The sequence below is a fragment of the Hippocampus bargibanti genome, linkage group LG06, assembly GCF_051943395.1.
Source record: "Hippocampus bargibanti isolate YZ-2025 linkage group LG06, ASM5194339v1, whole genome shotgun sequence".
In the NCBI taxonomy this organism is placed as follows: Eukaryota; Metazoa; Chordata; class Actinopteri; order Syngnathiformes; family Syngnathidae; genus Hippocampus; species Hippocampus bargibanti.
In genome coordinates, this window is record NC_142739.1 from 21,720,621 (window position 1) to 21,739,642 (window position 19,022).

General features: G+C 39.7%; 1 protein-coding gene across 5 annotated transcripts; it reads right to left on the reverse strand.

The window, feature by feature from the left end:
* Positions 1-1,456: 1,456 nt before the first annotated feature.
* LOC148896775 (phosphatidylinositol 4-phosphate 5-kinase type-1 alpha-like) lies at positions 1,457-18,751 on the reverse strand. 5 transcript variants are annotated; one of them, XR_016115207.1, is made up of 18 exons: positions 18,628-18,751; positions 14,535-14,569; positions 10,318-10,410; positions 10,069-10,199; positions 9,878-9,995; positions 9,600-9,752; positions 9,233-9,532; positions 6,914-7,143; positions 6,756-6,839; positions 6,632-6,680; positions 6,034-6,118; positions 5,753-5,923; positions 5,547-5,673; positions 5,307-5,369; positions 5,099-5,198; positions 3,745-3,944; positions 3,562-3,648; positions 1,457-3,446 (listed from the first exon to the last, which is right to left on the reverse strand). XR_016115207.1 is itself a non-coding variant. In XM_088997969.1 (16 exons), exons 1-15 carry the CDS (start codon positions 18,674-18,676, stop codon positions 5,140-5,142), a joined length of 1,734 nt encoding a protein of 577 aa, XP_088854095.1. In that variant the 5' UTR covers positions 18,677-18,751; the 3' UTR covers positions 1,457-3,944; positions 5,099-5,139. The 5 variants fall into 5 exon arrangements, 2 of the variants coding, with proteins under 2 accessions (XP_088854095.1, XP_088854094.1); XR_016115206.1 differs by having other exon boundaries at positions 1,457-3,648; XR_016115205.1 differs by having other exon boundaries at positions 3,562-3,944.
* Between the last annotated feature and the right edge of the window lie 271 nt (positions 18,752-19,022).

Genomic DNA, 19,022 nt, shown 5'->3' on the forward strand with positions numbered 1-19,022 from the left:
AGAAGAAGGCTACGTTCTTCATCAAGTGTTTAATGCTGATGAAACCGGCCACTCTATTCCATAAAGCCATCAATGACCATCACAAAGGTAAATAAAACCGCTTTATTATACAGTTCATTTCATTATAATTAATTATAATTATTATACCAGAGCACATTTATTATACATAAAATAATTAGAAAGTAGAAAATTATGTTTTATGGGGACCTGGGAACGGATTATTCTCATTTTAATGGTTTCCTATGGGAAATTAATTTTGGGGATACACACTTTTCGCCTTACACACTATGTCTGTGAACCAATTAAGTTCGGAAGCCAAGGTATCAATGTCCGCTCAATAAATAGCTTGGCAGAGTGCTGCAGAAGTTGGACGTCGGTCATGAATGGCTCCATCCCCTGCCAGCAGTTCAAGACAATCTTCCTGTGTTCGAGCCTTTGTTCACAGTGTCCGACCGAACATCTCTGACAGAAGGTTAATTTGGGTGATAGACAAAAGATTTTGCTTTTCACATATGTGACTAATCTGGAACAATGAACAAAACAGTTTCAAAATGATCAAACCAGTGTCATCACCATTACCAAAAGCTGAACTCCTGAACTTTTGCAAAACTTATCTGCCTCGTTCCCCTCTTTGGAGCACAGGGTGGCTTCGAAAACACACTTAACACTTTTTTTAACCCTCATCAGTCCATAATAATTACAGCCTCTCCCTTTCTGCTGCATAGACCACATGTGTTTTAAGATTACAGTAGATGAGATGTTTTACTCGAGTCATCTGGCTATATTGTGACTGCATGAGAAATTTCTCACTGCTGTAAAAAGTAATTAGGGACGAGAGGTCGTGACCCTGCCTGTCACATGAATGTGTCGTTTTCAATAGCAACAAGGACAAACACGAAACACCATAAAAGCAAGAACAATAACAGAAAAAGCGAATGTTTTATACATACAGTACAAGACAATAAAATAGTTAATTTTTGGCCCAGGAGTGGTTTCAGGTAGGTTGTCATTTCTGTAACCAGCAGAAATGATCAACAACAGTCATTTATCATTTTTGCCTGTAGACGCATTCAAGTCAACTACTGAGCCTGGCAAGGTCAGTATATGAAGTTTTTGGACATTTTTTCACATTCAAGTCCAATTTGCCAACACGTGCTCCTGAATTTAAAAAACTGAAATAACCAAAAATGTACAAAGGGAGTATTAAAGCCACACTAATTCAGGAAAAGAAAGTCAGACATTGAAGTTGTGCTAAAAAAATTAATTTTAGGAGAAAAGGTGTATTCTGGAATGTTGGAATTTCAAGGGGAAAAAGTGATTCCGACCACTTTTAGGAGCATTAAGTTTGATTTTAAACGTCCATTTACACACTAATAAAGCGCATTAATGACAGGTTATTTCTTTTACAGAAAACTAACGTTTTCAATTTTATGCATTTTGATGAGGGCTTTTTGTACGCTAAAGGAACATTTTTACAAAAAAAAAAGCTGTTGATCATGAGATTGTGACTTTCCAAATGTGGGAAAAAAGTGGACTCTTCAAAATTAAGTCACATTTTTCCTCATGAGTAAACACCTTTTCAATTTCTTGCAATCTGAGGAATAAAACAATCGAGCGAACTACATATTACTTTGAAGTCCTAATGTCATAGGAATTAAGTTGTCATTTTAAGCTATACGAATGACTGAGAATTAACGCGAATCGTTCACTTGGTTAATTAATATGACAACTTTGTTCACTTCTAGTTACGTTTATTTTCAGTTCGGCCATGAGGGGGTCCTCTAGCTTCCAAAAAAATTAAGGTTGTATTGTTTACATGGAAAAATCAGACAAATGACACGCAAATGGTAACCCATTGCTTTGCACTCTAGTGATAAGGCAAATTTGTGTTCACTGTTATTAAAAGAGAAAAAAAGGTCAGTTGTGCATCACATAGATGTGGGGATAAAAATGCATTCCAAAAAAGAAAGAAGGCACAGACAAAATGACCACCCCTTGCAAAATGGTTGTCACCGTTAATACTTAATGGAAGATGTTTAGCACATGTGGTCACATGACAGATACGGATGAGGATTAGGGCCACTGAAGAAAAAAATGAGGTTGGAAAGATTCTCACTTTATTCTCAGAATTCTTACTTCCAGTTGGAATTCTGACTTGAAAGTGAGAATTCTCACTGTAAAGTGAGAATTCTGACTTTATTCTCAGAATTTTGACATTAAAGTAAAGATTCTGACTTTATTCTCAGAATTCTGACTTTAAAGTGAGATGAGAATAAAGTCAGAATTCTCACTTTTAGAATTTTGACTTTAAAGGACAACCAATTCTCCGGACAAGTTGTGTCCATAATTTGTAAAATGGCTTCAAATGACTTCTGAGCGTATTTTACAAAGATTCCATCGCATATAGCTATATTTTACGTTTTAATACTCGCGCAGAATATTCCGGAAGTTTTTGAGTTGGTGACGAGTCCGTATGTGACGTCACTGAAGGAACGCCCCTGACCGAAAAAAAGACACATAGTAGCAGTCCTTCCATCACGTCAATATATTTTGCTGTACTTGTTTGGTCTGAAAACCTCGTGTTGCACCAAAAAGCCGCCAGAAGAGGGCGACCAAGCTCCATCGAAGGAATTTATCAGCCTGTGGAAACGGGCTGATTAATTCCTCACAGGAGCTTGGACGCCATTTTCTGCCTCTTTTTGGGTGAGACATTTCCCCCAATGTTGCCTCAAAATGGCACAGAATAAATTCTTTAATCGATTGCAAACATGTATGCTTTCCTCTTCAGAACTATTTGAATCATATTTATAACTGGATGTGTAACAAGAAAGCATATTCTCCTAATCTGAAGCCATTGTTTTGATTCTCCAGCAATGTGAGACGTCCTGGCGTGACGTCACGAACTGGGGTTGGGACTTTCTGAAAATGCCCAATTCGCAGCTCAATTTTTTTGCAGATTTTAGACACTTTAAGTCATTTTTATTGGTGTTTTGCATTTGAATAAAAATATCATACTGCGTGTTTTGGGTATTTTAGGTGCTATAAAACGTTTTTCTGATGTCAGGTAACAAAAAAGTGATGTCGGTTGTCCTTTAAAGTAAAAATTCTGACTTCATCCTCAGAATTCTGACTTTAAAGTGAGCTGAGAATAAAGTCAGAATCTTGCCAACCTCATTCTTATTTCTTCAGTAGCCCTAGTCCTCTTCCATACAAAGACATTAAACACATTATTTTATTATAATAAGACACATTCTCTGATTGGGGGTGGAAGTGGACGTGTACATTCTGCACCACAACAACGTCTTACGGCACAATTCATTAGCGTGAACACCTGATCGTCTAGCACTGGTTCAAACCATCCATCTAACGATGATTTCAACAAAACCCTCAACGATTTTAAGACAATGTGATGGCAGTCGGAGAGCAGACAGGATACCTTTCATTCGCTGATGAGGGACGACAAAAAAAAACGGGGCAGATTAGAGCAAGTGTGCTTGGAAGGAACGTACTGAGTGTGTTGTGAGAGGAAGATGAAAAATAAACGACCGCACTCAGACGCACCTCAGTGTGCATCGCTCCCGTCTGTGACTTCTCACCATTTTGTGACTCCAGATGAAACGGCAAACAGGGAAAAAGAGAAATCTAATTCTACAATACAAAAGAAATAATTGTGGCAATAACCCTCATTTGTGGTGTTTTTGAGGACATGTGTGACAGTGTTGATGGCTGTGAAAGACTACGTACACGTACACACAGCAGCATGGAGCCCGTCCGTCTCTGCGTTTCCTCCACCATGCAACTTCCACCAACAACGGCGGTGTGTTTCAAATGGGAGCGCTTAGGAAACTGGTGCCGGGGATTCTGACTTAGATGGCCTGCTTTGGCCTTATCCTTCACTCTGGCCAGTTCATATTTCTTCTTGGGTCATTTCGTTCAAATGTTTACTGTGAGGATTAAAAAAAAATAACATAAAATAAATAAAGACTAGAACACATGAAGCAGAAGGGCATTGAATTATAATTCATATGCAGTACATCTGAAAGAAGTTTAGACATATATAAACATATAGGCCCCTCCCTGATCCACCTGACTTGTCATCAAACTAAACATTTTTCCTTTTTTTTCTAGGTCATTAGACACCAAAATGATTGGCGTTATCTAAATGTGGCAGATATTTTTAGTACTTTTTTTGCAAGTCAGATGTTTACATAGAATTCGTATGTGGAACTTCCTCCAATCCAATAAGTATGTTTAAGGCTTGTATAAGTAACCTGTATTGGTTTGTACTGAAAAATAAACATTTCATAAAATATATGCTCACAACTCGCGAGAATACTACATTTTGTGCTTATTATGTTTGTCAAAGTCATTATAAGTGCCTTGCACGCTGGGTCCGAGAGGACAGTAATTTAGCATATTTGACAATAAAGCTGACTTTGACTTTGATATGTTCCTACAAAAATGTTCGTATGTACCGTTGTTCGTAACTGTTCGTAAGTAGGGGAGCGTCTGTAACAGACAAATTACACAAATCTACAAATAGCTTTCCAATTTAGGAATTACAAACTACAAATAGTCAGCGGTCCAATGTAATGTATTAATTAAAAATTTAACAACATCCAGAAACAAAATTAGCACTGATTTAAGAAAGAGTGACAATTTGACTAATTACTTCCTAAATACTAGACTTACGACACTACGAAATGATGTTGAATTATTAGAAAACCTTGTATTATGTAATGGTCTTGGGACAGGGGTGTCAAACTCATTTTTTTTTGCCAAGGGCCACATTGTAGGAATGGTTTCCTCTAGAGCGAGCACCGTTATGAAATTGAGGAAACCATTAAAATGTTTCATTTCCACATATTACATACAGAACGCACAACAACTATTTTCTCATCTGACGTCAAGAATAATGACTGGTATTGTGGTTTACATATGATAATTTGAAATTTTGGTTTGGACTTGAGCAAGTATCATGGAATTTCAGAACTTTAATTTGCTTTCGGAGCCGAATTAAATCATGAGACAGGCCAGATTTGGTCCCCGGGCCTTGACTTTGACACCTGTGTCTTAAGAGGACAGTGGTCAGACATACAAAATTGATGTTGGTCTCAGGGATGATGTCCGACAATGAAACTACGTCTTCACTTCCGGACGGGTGGCCTGAATGGTCTCCGCTGCCCTCAATCTCGAAGCTGGAACACAAACAAGTCAAATTGAAGAAGTCATCTATAATGTATCGATATAAATTTCTACTGAATCTACGAAAGGTGTGTTAAAACTTGCTTGTGTGTCGCTGCTACCTGTGAAAAGCACCTTGTTCATTGTCTGTGTGAGCTGATTTGTGCACCTCCACCCCAACAGACCTATAGATTAGGGCAAGATAATATTGCAAACACCGATTGAGTACGAGGACTAGACCAGGACATTGTCTCACAAACTCTATGTAGACGTAAAATGGTTGTCTCGCCACACATTAGTAGAAGTGAATGACAATCACCAAACTAGGAAGAGTAAGAGCAATTACTTTGGTGATGCTTTACCTGAGAGGAGGAGAAGAACCAAGTTCTAAGCTGCCTACAGACGAAGTGGAGAGGTTGGCCTCGCACTCAGCGGGGTTGTCGTGCAGTGGCGGGGTCCTGGGAACCAAATCCGGCCTACCTGGCTGAACTATGAAAAAGCAAAATCTGAATTAGGGACCGGCTGTAAATACCAGTTTGAGCATCTATTACGTTGCTTCAGTTCTTACCACTGTCTGCTTCTGACTCTGTGCTTTTAAAATGTGCGCGGTAAACCAGTTTGGGGTCCATGGTTGAATGCACCGTTGTGTGAGACAGTGGGGTGGGAGCTCCGAAAGTGGGAGCCCTCCTAAGACCTCCTTGACCTCCACCACGGCTTTTCTTCGATGGGGAAGGCTTTACTACAGAAGACATAGGATGTAGAATTGACAAGCACCGCTTTTCCTGTGCTAATAAATCACCATGATATCCCTCATTGCAAGTAACTTTAAAAAGCAAGATGTGTACTTACGTGGAATTTTCTTGAACACTGTACTGCACATGAACTGCTGGAAGCGGTCTGCGTAGAAGCCAGGTCTATGAACTGAAACCGTGTCCTACAATACAATACAAATTGATTTATATAGTGCTTTAAAAACAGCGGAAGCTGTAACAAAGCGCTTAACATGGACAACTATCATATACAGGATATACAGTATACAATTGAACAACAAAAACAGGGCTGCAACTATAGAATATTCGGCTAATTTATTCTAACAATTATCCATCAAGAAATCGGACACAATTGACTCTGCACGATTAAACGACAATACCAACAGAAAAACATTTACTTATTTCTTAGATGTGCTGTTGTGGTACGCTAGCTCCCCTTTGGAGGTGACATAATGCACTTTATCTTGGTTTTGGGCGTGAGATTATTGTAAGGACCCCACCCATTGGATTTTATCTATCTTTAGGCACTCTTTCAGACGAGAAGAAAAATGTTCACTGGGAAGACGAAATGGAGGGATTTTCCATCAACTGTTTTCATACTCAAATAATTTTAACCTTTTGATTTATTGCTGAAAATATTTGTCCTGTTATTTTTGGACTATTGAGCAAGATCTTACCCCATCATGCACCAATGCCTTCCAAGAGTGTTCCAACCTCTTAACAAATCTACAAGTAAGATGAAGAAAATGTTACACAAACAGCACAATGCACGTGGAAGGGGGTGGGGGGATTTTCAGATACCTGTAGGACTGAAGAATGTCTATGATGCCAATATAGATGAGTAACCGCTCTCCTTTTCCATTACGAGCTGGAATGCCTCCCATGCTGCAAAGCCAAAATACAAGTGCTGATGTTGCAGATTCTCAAATAACATATCGAGGGTCCAAAATTCAACTCACTGATCTTCAGAATCCAAAGCGCCCTTTCCACGAGCCTCACCCTGGATGGACTCCATGGCTGTACAGTACAGACTTTTCTGGACTTGAGGTCGCCGCTGATCTGGCGTCACCGCACCCTCTGACCCACCACTGTCGCCCGAATAGCCCCCCGCTCGCTCCCGATTGGCCTGATCCATGTTGTGAATGCCCATCAGGAGACTGTAATCCATGATCTTGAAACTCTGCAAGAGCTTTATGATGTAAACACATGACATTTAAATGATCGGCATTTTCATGTGAGGACCGACACTAAAAGTAAACACTGGAGTATTTTGCTGCAACATTGGAATGCTTCTGTCTGCATTTGCAAAAGACCATGGCGTTACACCCTCCCCCAAGGTATTTAGCACATTCGGTTACAGCGCTAAAGGGGCGATCATATCGCATGCAAATTCAGATAATTTTTTGTTACTAATTACTACTCACTTAATTTTTAATAAGATGGCGAAAAGCATTGAGAGTACAAGAAAACAACTCTAAAATGTTTTTTTTTCTGACTCATTCTTGACTCATTCTGACTATGAGAGCGCCTGGCATTTAAGATTCAAAACAAGGCAGCTACATCAAGGCTCATTCACACCTACCTGACACGATCACAAGAGTGTCTTGATGGGATATTTTTTTTCATGCATCAACAAGTAAGACTGCAATAGGCAATTTTGCAGGTCCACAGCAGATAAGTGCAATGCTTACCGGTCATCATTTCTATTGCTCTTCTCCAAAGTATGATTAGTTGCTAATACAACATGTGAGATGCCTTAAGGCATTTCCATTCTTTGAAAACAAAGGTAGCATCCCACAAAGTAAGCAAAGGATTAGTATTTAGTTTTGTACAAAAACAAGTTCTCTTTTAAGCAGTTGAGTCATCGGCCTCTTTTGATAACATCATTGTTGAATACAAAAAAATCATTTCATTAAAAATATGTTTGGGTTTCAAGAAAAAAAAGCTTTGCTGTATGAAGTGTGGAGTGGGGACTTCCATTGGCATTAAAACAGGCTTATGTAAGACCAAGGCTCAAAATAAGAGGGCACAAATCACAATTTTCAAGCTAAATTGAACAAGAAAAAAAACCAAAGGATAATCAAATATTAAAACATTGCTCTCAGAAGATGTGCAAAAATGTGTCCACTTCAGTGTCACGATTCTTTTCATTTTCACTGAAATTGCACGACGCACAGAATATTGAGACTTAGGACAAAATAAACATTAAATTCAGCGTAAGAAACCTAATACTCTCTTCTTTCATTAGAAAAAAAGTTATCCCAGCTTGAAATCGAGGCGGCTGTACAAAAGACAAATGCTGCCCCGCTTGTTTATCGGCGCCCTCTTCCCCGCAAGAAGAACCAAAACCCGATCAAATTTGGGAATGGCACTCCATGTCAGACTTTTCAATTCCCAGATAAATTTGGGAATGGCAGGGAATGAGCGTGTTTTAATTTTTTTAATAGAAACCTTGATTCAGGTCACTGGGAGTCAAATTCAGTTAAGTAAAAATGCCCTTCAAAGAAAAAAAAAAATCGGGCCTTGTAACAACAGCGGTATAGATTCTTTTTAACAATGAGCGGAAAATAATTAGTGATTGGGGGAAAATAATTTGACATGCTACTGTAACTATGCCATCCCCCCATACCGCCTCTCCAAAAAAAAATCCCATAACATCCACTAAAAACTCATACCAAACTTCACTTCATTGGAGTTGTACAACTTTAACATACCTTAGTTTCCGGTATATAAGGCGCATTCAAAAGCCTCGGTTTTCATAAAAAGATGACCCCGCGTCTTATATGCAGGTGTGCCTTATATGTGAAGTAATATTGAGCCACAACAGATCTTGCAACTGTTGTCAGCAGCCACTGACTCCATTTCCCCCTTGTAGAAGAAGTAGGGTGTAACCCCAGCTCCTACTGTAGTGCCTTATGGTGTGCCTTATATATGGAAAACCTTTATATATTTATATAAAATATTTGCAAACTTTTTCATTCATTGAACGTGCACCTTATATCTGGAAAAAGATTGAAAATACGCAATTCCTGGGGGTGCACCTTATACACCAAAAAATACGGTACTTCTTTAGATGCTCCAACTACGTATATTCTTTTTTGGTTGGGCTATGAAGCAACAACTCTAAGATATCGGATGAGGAAATATTTGATAGTATTTATTACGGTTGTATATTAGTAAATTTATATGAATGTTTTGAGTCAATTCCATATGAGGAGAGTTATTTCACTGCATTACAGTTCAATACGAAAACCAAAGCAAACCATTTTATGACTCACCAGACAGTCCCTCTGTATTGTCTTGCTGAGAGCGTTGTAATTATCTGCTTCCAACTGCAGGCCATCGGGCAAATCCTGGATAAAGTCTAGGTCTTTGTACGTGGGAACAGCTTTCTCTCTCTCCTTAGGCGACGCCCGTCTCTTATAAGTGGATCCTTTCATGTCGTATTTGAGGTGCATGGGGATTATCCGGGGTAGGAGATTGTTCATAACAACTATGCGAATATTCTTGCCCCCTGCCTGGACGCAGTACAGTCCGTAGAACTTGGGCAGCAGTGTGCGCTTGTTTTGGTTTATGTTCTAGAGGGAAAATGAGTTGTGTGAAAAAACTGACTGAATTGAATGACTAAAAATGCATCAGGCTTGCCATGAAGTATCCAGGAAGTAGCTTCTGGAGAAACTCTGCCTCTTTGTGCTGAACAGTTTTAATGATGAACTCGTCATCGCCGGAGACGTAGAAGAGCGATCCACTGGCTCCGGGGTTGGATAGCTCAATCAGTGGCTCGTTACACAGAGAATACTGGAAGAAAATAAAAGGAATCTTCTCTAATAGGGATCAGTCAAGAGAGATTCATGGATTGTCCCTTCATGATTCTTTTAAAAAAAGAAATAAAAAAACTATGAAAAGTAATGTCAAGTACTAACCAGGTAGTCATCGGGCCGAATGCCAAACAGCTCTCTGAAATAACGAAAGGCAATGGGAGCGTAGGTCTTAAAACGAAAATCGCTGTAGTGATGAGCCGGAGTCAGGTTACTGCCTTCACTGGAGACAAACCAAGAAGCAGTGAGACAATTGAAAAGGGTAAGTAGATACAAACCTCCTATGTGCTACCAACCTGGGGAAAAAGATGCTTTCAACGACCACAAAATCTTGCATGAGAACATCCCTCTCGGCTTTTTGACTCAAGCTGCCGACCGTGTGAGTAATGCCCAATTGAATGGCACCTTTGAGGGCGGAGGAAGTCGTCTGCACCAGTCAGAGAAGAATCGAGGTATACCAAATCGAATACATGAACCCCCACGTCGTCGATGGTGTTAGCTAACAAGTGTCAATGACCCACCCCCCATACCAACCCGCCTCTAACCTTTTTGTAGGTAGTCTCTCCGGTGGTGGTCTCAACGCCCCGGTGGCCGATGGTCTTCTTCATACTCTGAGTGGTGCCTGATGAGCCGGGCATCTGAAATGATGGGGGGAAGCGTTTAAAAAAGCGGTAGGTGAAAGCTACATGTGTGCAAGTTGTGTTTTTTGGTTTACAATACAATACATATTGGTTTATATCAAAGTCAAAGTCAGCTCTATTGTCAAATATGCTAATATGCATGACATACAGCACAGATGAAATTACTGTCCTCTCAGACCCAGCATGCAAGGCACTTATAATGACATTAACAAACAAAATAAACATGAAAACGCCAATTTGCCGGGAGAGGGGAGCCGCTGCGTGTGTTATATAGCGCTTTAACAACTGCTGAAGCTGTAACAAAGCGCTTAACATCGACAACTATCATATTCAGGAAATAAAGCCGTCACAAAGATAGAAGAAAGCACCAGGGAGTAAAACCAAGATCAAGTTGAAATCATGCCGAGTTGAACGCCAAAGAGTGTAAGTGAGTTTTGAGGCGGGTTTTAAAGATGGGCAGCGAGGAGGCTTGCTCAATGTTCAGTGGCAAGTCATTCCAGAATGGGACCAGCAACGGAAAAGGCTCCCTCCCCCCTGAGCTACTGTAATGTGCTTTACTTTGGAGTTAGCCAATCCTCCATGAAGCGTCTCCAGCTGGTTCAGAATGATGCTGCTCACTTCTTGACTGATACTCGTAAGAGGGAGCACATCACTCCTACACTGGCATCTCTTCACATTTTAGAGTTCTTTTCAAGATCTTATTTTTGTCAAATCTTTTAATGGCCAATATGACAATTCAACCCTTTCTTCCTTGGTAATTTTAACCCTTTATTCTGCTATTTGCTGTCGTCATTAGGCTTCCACCACCAACCGTTCTCTCAACCAATCCCCACATTCCTACATACATGCTTAGGCTATGTCAAGTGATTGGGATTGGATTGGATATGCCTTTATTAGTCTCACAGTGGAGAAATTTACATTTCACAGCAGCAAAGTGATGAAAGGAATGAAAGTAGTAAATAAAATACATGAGCTGCTGGAAAGGCAGCCACTCTCGCGGCGCCGTATTGAAGTCAAAAGAACAAAAAAAAACTAAATAACAAATAATATGACAGCATAGAGACAATATGACAAAACAAAGACACAGAGAGACATTCATGATGAGAGACAAACACGCTTAGCATTTTGAAATACAACAACAATTGCTGACAAACACATCCAGTCAAACCATATCAGAAACATGGACGAAACCTTACACTGTAGAGAAAAAACAGATCAGCACGGTAGCAATACGCTTAACGAGGCATGCATAGTCGGGTTTTACTGTTGTGCTTGATTGCCATTGTAAGACAGAAACAGACAAAGTTATGAGCAGCGTGGGAGCGATGGCGAACAGAAATTTATGGAGACTGAGAGGCAGTTATGCCACAAGTTGTGAATGGATTGTGGATGGTAGGGCGAACATGTCGATTCGAGCTTTCGCAAAAAACAGCATTCACGTCTATGGGAGTCGCGCGTCAACAAAAATTGACTGACAATGACGCAAGGGAACATGCCATGTTTGATTGTGAACTGCCCGAGCAGCTTCATTTCTAAAATAGAAAATTAGGACTTTGATTCAAAGATTGATGAAAAAAATATTGAGTACACTGTTAAACACTTCGCTTAAGTACAAACAAATTCAGTTATGCTACCATTGCCTTTTCAAAAACCATCCACTTGTAAGCATTCATTATACCATGCCTGCGTCCAATGATACGACGCGACTTGTGTATGTGTTAAAAACAAAAATAGGACCCTTAACTGACATTACACCTTTTAACTCATTCACTTAATTTATTTAGGAACTGAAAAGTGTGACATGGAACACCAATCCCAAATGTGTTTGGGGTTTGTTTTTTTCTTGCGCAGGGTGCCGATAAAGCGCTGGTCAGACCTCCGGCAATGTTTTTCCCTTCCATAAGGGGCAGCATTTGCCTTTTGTCCATGTTAGTGCTTTGTTACACATTTTTTGCACATCGTCTGGCAGTGAATGAGTTAATACCGTGTACTGTATGGTTGTGAAAATACAACATAAACTATTTCTTGGTCTCTATGTAGCGCTAAGAGAAATACCCATCTCAAAATGACATGAAATCTAGGCATTAGGGCAGCATGTCAAACCACTGAACACTGAGGACTATTTTTTTTCTATTCACCAAATGGTTCCAGCGTGCCATGGGCTGCATCAGCTGGTTTGGACTGCATCGCAACCAATGTTTCCCTCTAAGCTGCGCGCGTGCGCAATCGCGCGCCGCTTGCACATACTCAGCGCACAAGAACATCTATGCAGCGCATATTTTGCAATGTAACCCAATGAGTGACAGGTGTCCAGTCAATAAGGCTGGACAGTTCGCGTACGCTACGCAGCCAATCGGAGCAGAACAGCGCGAATGTGCCCTGCCCATATGCGCCGTGATACTGGTGTGTGGCCACAGCGTACACATCTGATGTTGCTCACAGTGGTCCTCAGTGTGCTCAGGGAGCTTGTGTGTCTGCTCAGACACATGAAAAATTAGAGGGAACATTGATCGCAACACTTGCTCAATCACTCGAACAGACGAGTCAAACAGGAACCAGTTATATTTCTGATATGATGAAGGACTTTGTATTAATGGTTATCTGATGGCTGCGGGGTAACAATCGCCATTTGCATGAACAGACGAAAAACAAAATGGTGGCTGGAAACTCTTCATGTGTGTTTGTTCACTACCTTTAAATAAATATTTTTTATTTTATTGACCTATACATATTCACCCAGGAATCAGATCACACAGCGGTAAAAATAGTGTGTGGTGCTAGTGGCTGGGCGCAGTCTTTTTCTGTCAGATTAAAATCACATTGTAACACAAACCCAAACCAAAACAAACAAACAAAAAAAAGAAAGTGACCAAGCGCAGTAAACATAATATGCACTGTGACATACAACGAGGTGATTTTCTTGACGCAGAGTCAAATGTGCAATGTGGTTTCCTGTATGGTGTCAACATCTGAACTGAGGACTGAAATACAAAAAAGGAGATTGCCTCAACACCGGACGGTACATATCTTGCGACAGACTAATGAACAGGAAAATAATTTCAGCTATCAAAGACTTCAATGAGTACCACAACAAACACTGTTAGACCCATTGCAAGCGTGATGTATTAATGTTAATTCAATGTAGCTTATCAGGGTGAGTTAAAATTCACCGCAATTCTCCAACAACTGCTTAAAGGAAGACCGACACCATTTTTCTGTTTCCTAACTGACATCAGAAAATGGTTTTATAGCATCGAAAATACCCAAAACACGCAGGCTGATATTTTTAGTCAAATGCAAAACACCAATAAAAATGACTTAAAGTGTCTCAAAACTGCCACAAAATGAGCTCAGAAATGGTGAGATTCAGAAAGTCCCGCCCCCTTTTCGTGACGTCACACCATGATACACCGTCACAAACTGCTCTGCTCGAGAATCAAAACAATGGCTTTAGAGAGTTCAGATTCAGAGAAGATGCTTTCTTGTTACTCATCCAGTTATGAATATGATTCAAATAGTTCTGAAGATGAAAGCTTAAATGTTTGCAATCGATTAAAGAAGTCCTTCCGTATCAATTCGAGCTGTCTGGACTCCAATGTAGCATCCCAGAAAATGCACAAGATGGCGCACAAGCTCCATTGCAAATGGGCTGATTTGTCTGCTGGGAATTTGTGTCAATTTAACACCTTCTTTATGCGTTTTATCGCAATTGGTAGTCTTGGTGCGACACACAACCATTCACCATCGTGTTATTTATGTAGTTTTCCTTCTAATTTCGCGATCAACACTGTGTTTTCAGACGAAATAAAGTGCCCAAAATGCATTGGGTGTCGGTTTGTCGGTGAGGGGCATTCCCTACTTGACGTCATTCAGGGAATGATCATCAACTCAAAAACAAGACTTCCTGAATATTCATATAAATGGAATATCACATAAATGGAACCAATGAAAATCCATTGTACTTTAGTCAGATGTGAAATGATGCCTTCTGATTGCACTTTTTTTGGGTTCCGCCAACATTTCTAAATTCCATATGTGCGCACTGGTGAGTTTTATGCCATGAAGAAATGCAAATGCCGTTCCAAAGTGTCAGTATTGTGATTGGTGGGTTTTGTCCTTACCTCCGAAGGGCCTCCTTTGAAGATGCCACTTGTCCCTAAAAAACAAAGCAAATTTTGATTTACAACATAAGAAACTTGGTTTCACCTTTCTCTCTACTTGAGGAAAATCTGTTGGTTAATGATAATCTATTTCCAGCACTGCTGTTGGTGGACGAATGAGGTCAATAATGAGCCCAGACCTAAATGTGGCGACATTTACCAGCAACTGTTTCTGATACCAGCAGCTCGGTGCAAACTGGAACTACTTTTCCCCTGAGCTACTTGCTCCAGATTCAGGATACCCCTAAGGTGTTTTCTGCAATTACTACCTTCATTAACAAAATGCAGCTTCTACTGCAGACTAGAGGTTGACTCGATCTGTTAGTAAAGAACTCTACTGGATAGATTTTTTTTAATGATCAGTTACACATTACTGTCATCCATGCTATTGACCACAGCAAGCACACGCTATTAGTGACACACGGAAGACATAGCTCCATCGTTTTCCATGCCACTAGGCAGTCCGTGATGACAAAGTAACTACAGCCTTATTTTATGCGCGTTTGCAAAGTTTAGAACAGGTTTGACTTTGGCAAGGCAATTAAGCCAATCCACGATTACACAGACTTTTCAAAAAAGGCAGATAGATTAACATTTAGTCGTTGGTGAATTTGACACCTCTATTGCTTGAAGGTCAAAAAGTCAACTGTCCATGTTCCCTCGTGTACAGTTAACACTGGATGTAAAACTACCCCAGAATCATGAAAGTACAGTGAGGCCTCAACTTACAAACACCTTAACTTACAAACTTTTCGTCTTACAAACGTCAAATTTATGAAAATTAAACCTTATAATAAGCACTATTTTCGTAATACACACCCACCACGGCTGGCGGAGTGATCTTCGGCGGAAGCACACGACCGAACAGCACCAACAGTCCTTATGGAAGGTGACTCTTCTTCCATAAGCCATCAACGACCATCAAAAAGGTAAATAAAGCTTTATTTTACAGCGCAGTTTATTTCTTTAATTACAGTCCTCATGCAATTCCCTTTGACCTTCGACCTTCAACGCCATTCCATCAAGCCATAAACGAACATCACAAATGTAAATAAAGTGACTTTATGATACAATGCAGTGTATTTCTTTAATTGCAATACAATAGCACATTTATTATACATTGAATAAGGTATGTTGTGTGTAGTTTTAAGGCTTATTTAGTTGAAAAGTATATTTTATGGAAACCCGGGAACGGATTATTCCCATTTTAATGGTTTCGTATGGGAAAATTGTTTTTGAGATACACACTTTTCGCCTTACACACTCTGTCTGGGAACCAATTAAGTTCGTAAGTTGAGGTCTCACTGTACCCGAAAAGTTTCCAAACCCAAAATGTTGTTCTTGTGCACGTTTTTGTGAGATTTTAGCTCAGTGAGAATCTAAATATAATATATGTTGCCACGACAGAAATACACCTATTATGACAAAGGCAAAAAATGGCAACAATAACATAACTGAAAATGGAAACAGCAGCAGCAATAAGAGTCCATTATGTTTGAAACACTATGATTTTGCATCTTTTGGGGAGCCTCAACCTCTCTGAAAAAGGCTTTTTTTGGAAATGCAAATATGTTGAATCACAATAATAAAAGTAACAAAAATTAGTGAAAATAATTCTATTTTGGTGGTCCCTAAAAACAATGAGACTGGAAAACTGAAGAAAAAAAGGATGTCTCAAATTGTTTTCCATGGCACTATAATCAGGGTTGAACCAGACTTTTTGTACTGACTGACAATTTGCTGAAAGTCAAGTCAAAGTTGACAGTAGAATGGTACCGGTCAGTTACACCAAAATTAACTCATTCACTGCCAGACGATGTGCAAATACAGTATGTGTTCACTCCAGTGCCAGGGTTTTTTTGTGTCATTTTTAATCAAATTGCAGGACCCAGAGAATTTTGAGTTTTAAACATTATGCATATTTTGTGTAGTTTTAAGGGTTATTTAGTAGAAAAATATGTTTTATGGGGACCTGGGAAGAGATTATTCTCATTTTGAATGGGTTTTTATGGGAAATAAATGTTTGGCAGACAAACTGTTCGCCTTACACACACTTTCCGGGAACCAATTAAGTTAGTAATCTGAGGTACCACTGTATAAGACGTCACCTTGTTGGCCGGACCAAACATGGTTCCATAGAGTGATCTCGCTCAGTTACATCAGCTGACAAGACAGCCAAAAAAAAATCCCTTGTCAATTGGCTGATTTGGAAGTCACTCAACTGAGTTTTAAATTTCAATATGGAAAAATCCTGCAAGTTCAGGGTGTAGTCTGACATAGGCTCCAATGTGTCCCGTGTGAGGATAAGCGGGCCAGAATTTATTAACCTGGATTGAAGTCTTCCAATAATCAATTCCAAAACCAATATAATTATACAACAATAATTTACTGATCAGAACGTACACAGTGAGTTGTGAATTCAAAAGAACTACATTCAATGTAATTTCTTGACATAAACATTGCATTGAACACTCGAGTGCTTTCTCGCCCACTCTTAGAGCACCTCTCGCCTGTAACCAGTGGCAACAGCTACGGCACTTCAATGCAGCAGTACCACGGGTCAACAAATGCAAAAGGATGCCTAGATGATTGGACATCTGTAGGAACACTCACGACGACATTCAAAGAAAGAGAGGGCACTCCAAGCAAAAGAAGACTGTTAGTTAATAAAGGCAGAGTCACCTGCTTCTGATTAGCCTGGCCACACTCACATTTATTCCACTGAGTAAACAATGAGCATCATTCTGCTAACAGTGTTGTTACATAAAAGGACATCGCCTGCCATGCTGTTCACACTTTTAAGACACACGCCTAGGCCAGTACCTCGCTGCAAGGCTCTTCTCCAGAAATGAGTCCTAATATCTGGAAAGCAGGACATGGCTAAAAAATGATATTTGCTAAAAGAAAGGGGAAATCCTAATTGACATTTCCTCCTTAACATGTATCCTTTTTTTACAAAATGACACCACATAAGGGCCCCTGCATTGGGAAATGAGCAATGATGACAGAACCTGAAATCTTGAGAAGAAAAGCATAGTTGCCAAAGTTGGAGTTGCACATTTTACGAAAAAAAAAAAAAAAAAAAACATTTAACAACCTAAAGTAACTGAGAATTTACACAAATGAAAACTAAACAAAAACATGTTTTATTGATGTTGTGACCCCAAGTTAACAATGACTTCAGAAATTGTCTCGTTGCAAATTACTATTTTCTCATTAGGTTTTCATATTGTTAGTAGGCGCCCTTTTTCTAGAAACAGCAGCGTCAATCGCGGAATCAAATAAACCTGTCAAGCAAAAGCAAAATGGGGAGGAGAGAAACCCCCAAAGCAAGATATTTTGAATAAAATTCATTGTCAATTGTTTTTTTCCATAAGCAAAAGAATTGGGACAAAAATCAATTGAATAGGCAGTTAGGGGGGGAAAATAAACAAGACTTGGAACACATTTCTATCGAACGAAATACTCATAAACATCACAATAATGCGTAAAAAGAAAACGACGTGGAAGGTGGTTTGTCATAGAAGTTATTTGTTTCCAATTTGTGGTTGTAATGAAACTCCATAAAACTGAGGCGGGGTGTGGAGCTTCTTGTCGTTAGTTAACTTAGTTGGAACACAAACAAAACATATATATAAATTGAAAAATAATGACACGGGAGTCCACAAGCTCAATGTAAAGGATCATTGGATCCATCTTACTCCACATTACATCACGACAAAAGTGACCGGTTTGACAATAATATACAAACAACCACGGGACTATGGTGTTCTTTACTATTTAGCATTACGAGACTGAATATTTAAATGTCCCGTGAAGTGAAAACGAGCTTCACCACAACTAAAGGACTACACAAAGACTGCTAACTAACTAACAAGGTAACTAAGCACCGGTTCATTTATTTCCTCGGGGCTAGCTTAGCAATTTAGCCCCCGGGGTTTTCATATTCATAGGCACATCATCCATTGTTGTTCGTCCCTACAAAAAGCCACACCGCTGGCTTCCGTAGACTGGTTTATAGGTACCGAAGTATAAACACGTGTTGGCCAGATACCTGTCGGAGCTGTTGATCCAGGGTCTGCTGTTCCACCAGCAGTCGCCATTATGGTACAGTACGTTAGTTCCACTGCACCGTTCACATTTCAGACTGCCCAGCTGCATACTGCGGGATTAATGGTCGACACAGGGCACCACACCGCCCCTAGTGAAAGGAAGTGGCAATGTTTGGCGTTATCATAACAATAATATACAGTGAGACCTCAACTTACGAACTTAATTGGTTCCCAGACAGAGTGAGTAAGGCGAAAAGTGTGTATCTCGAAAAAAGAATTCCCATAGGAAACCATTAAAATGGGAATAATCCGTTCCCGGGTTGCTTTTCAACTAAATAAGCCTTAAAACTACACACAACATACCTTATTCTATGTATAATAAATGTGCAATTGTATT

Excerpts from the sequence above, each read along its gene's own strand:
- LOC148896775 (XM_088997968.1), bottom strand. The coding sequence starts at position 18,676 with ATGGCGACTGCTGGTGGAACAGCAGACCCTGGATCAACAGCTCCGACA. Across the intron at positions 10,411-14,534 it reads TCAAAGGAGGCCCTTCGGAG|ATGCCCGGCTCATCAGGCAC; the intron begins GTAAGGACAAAA and ends CCATCATTTCAG. Across the intron at positions 6,681-6,755 it reads GACATTCTTCAGTCCTACAG|ATTTGTTAAGAGGTTGGAAC; the intron begins GTATCTGAAAAT and ends TCTTACTTGTAG.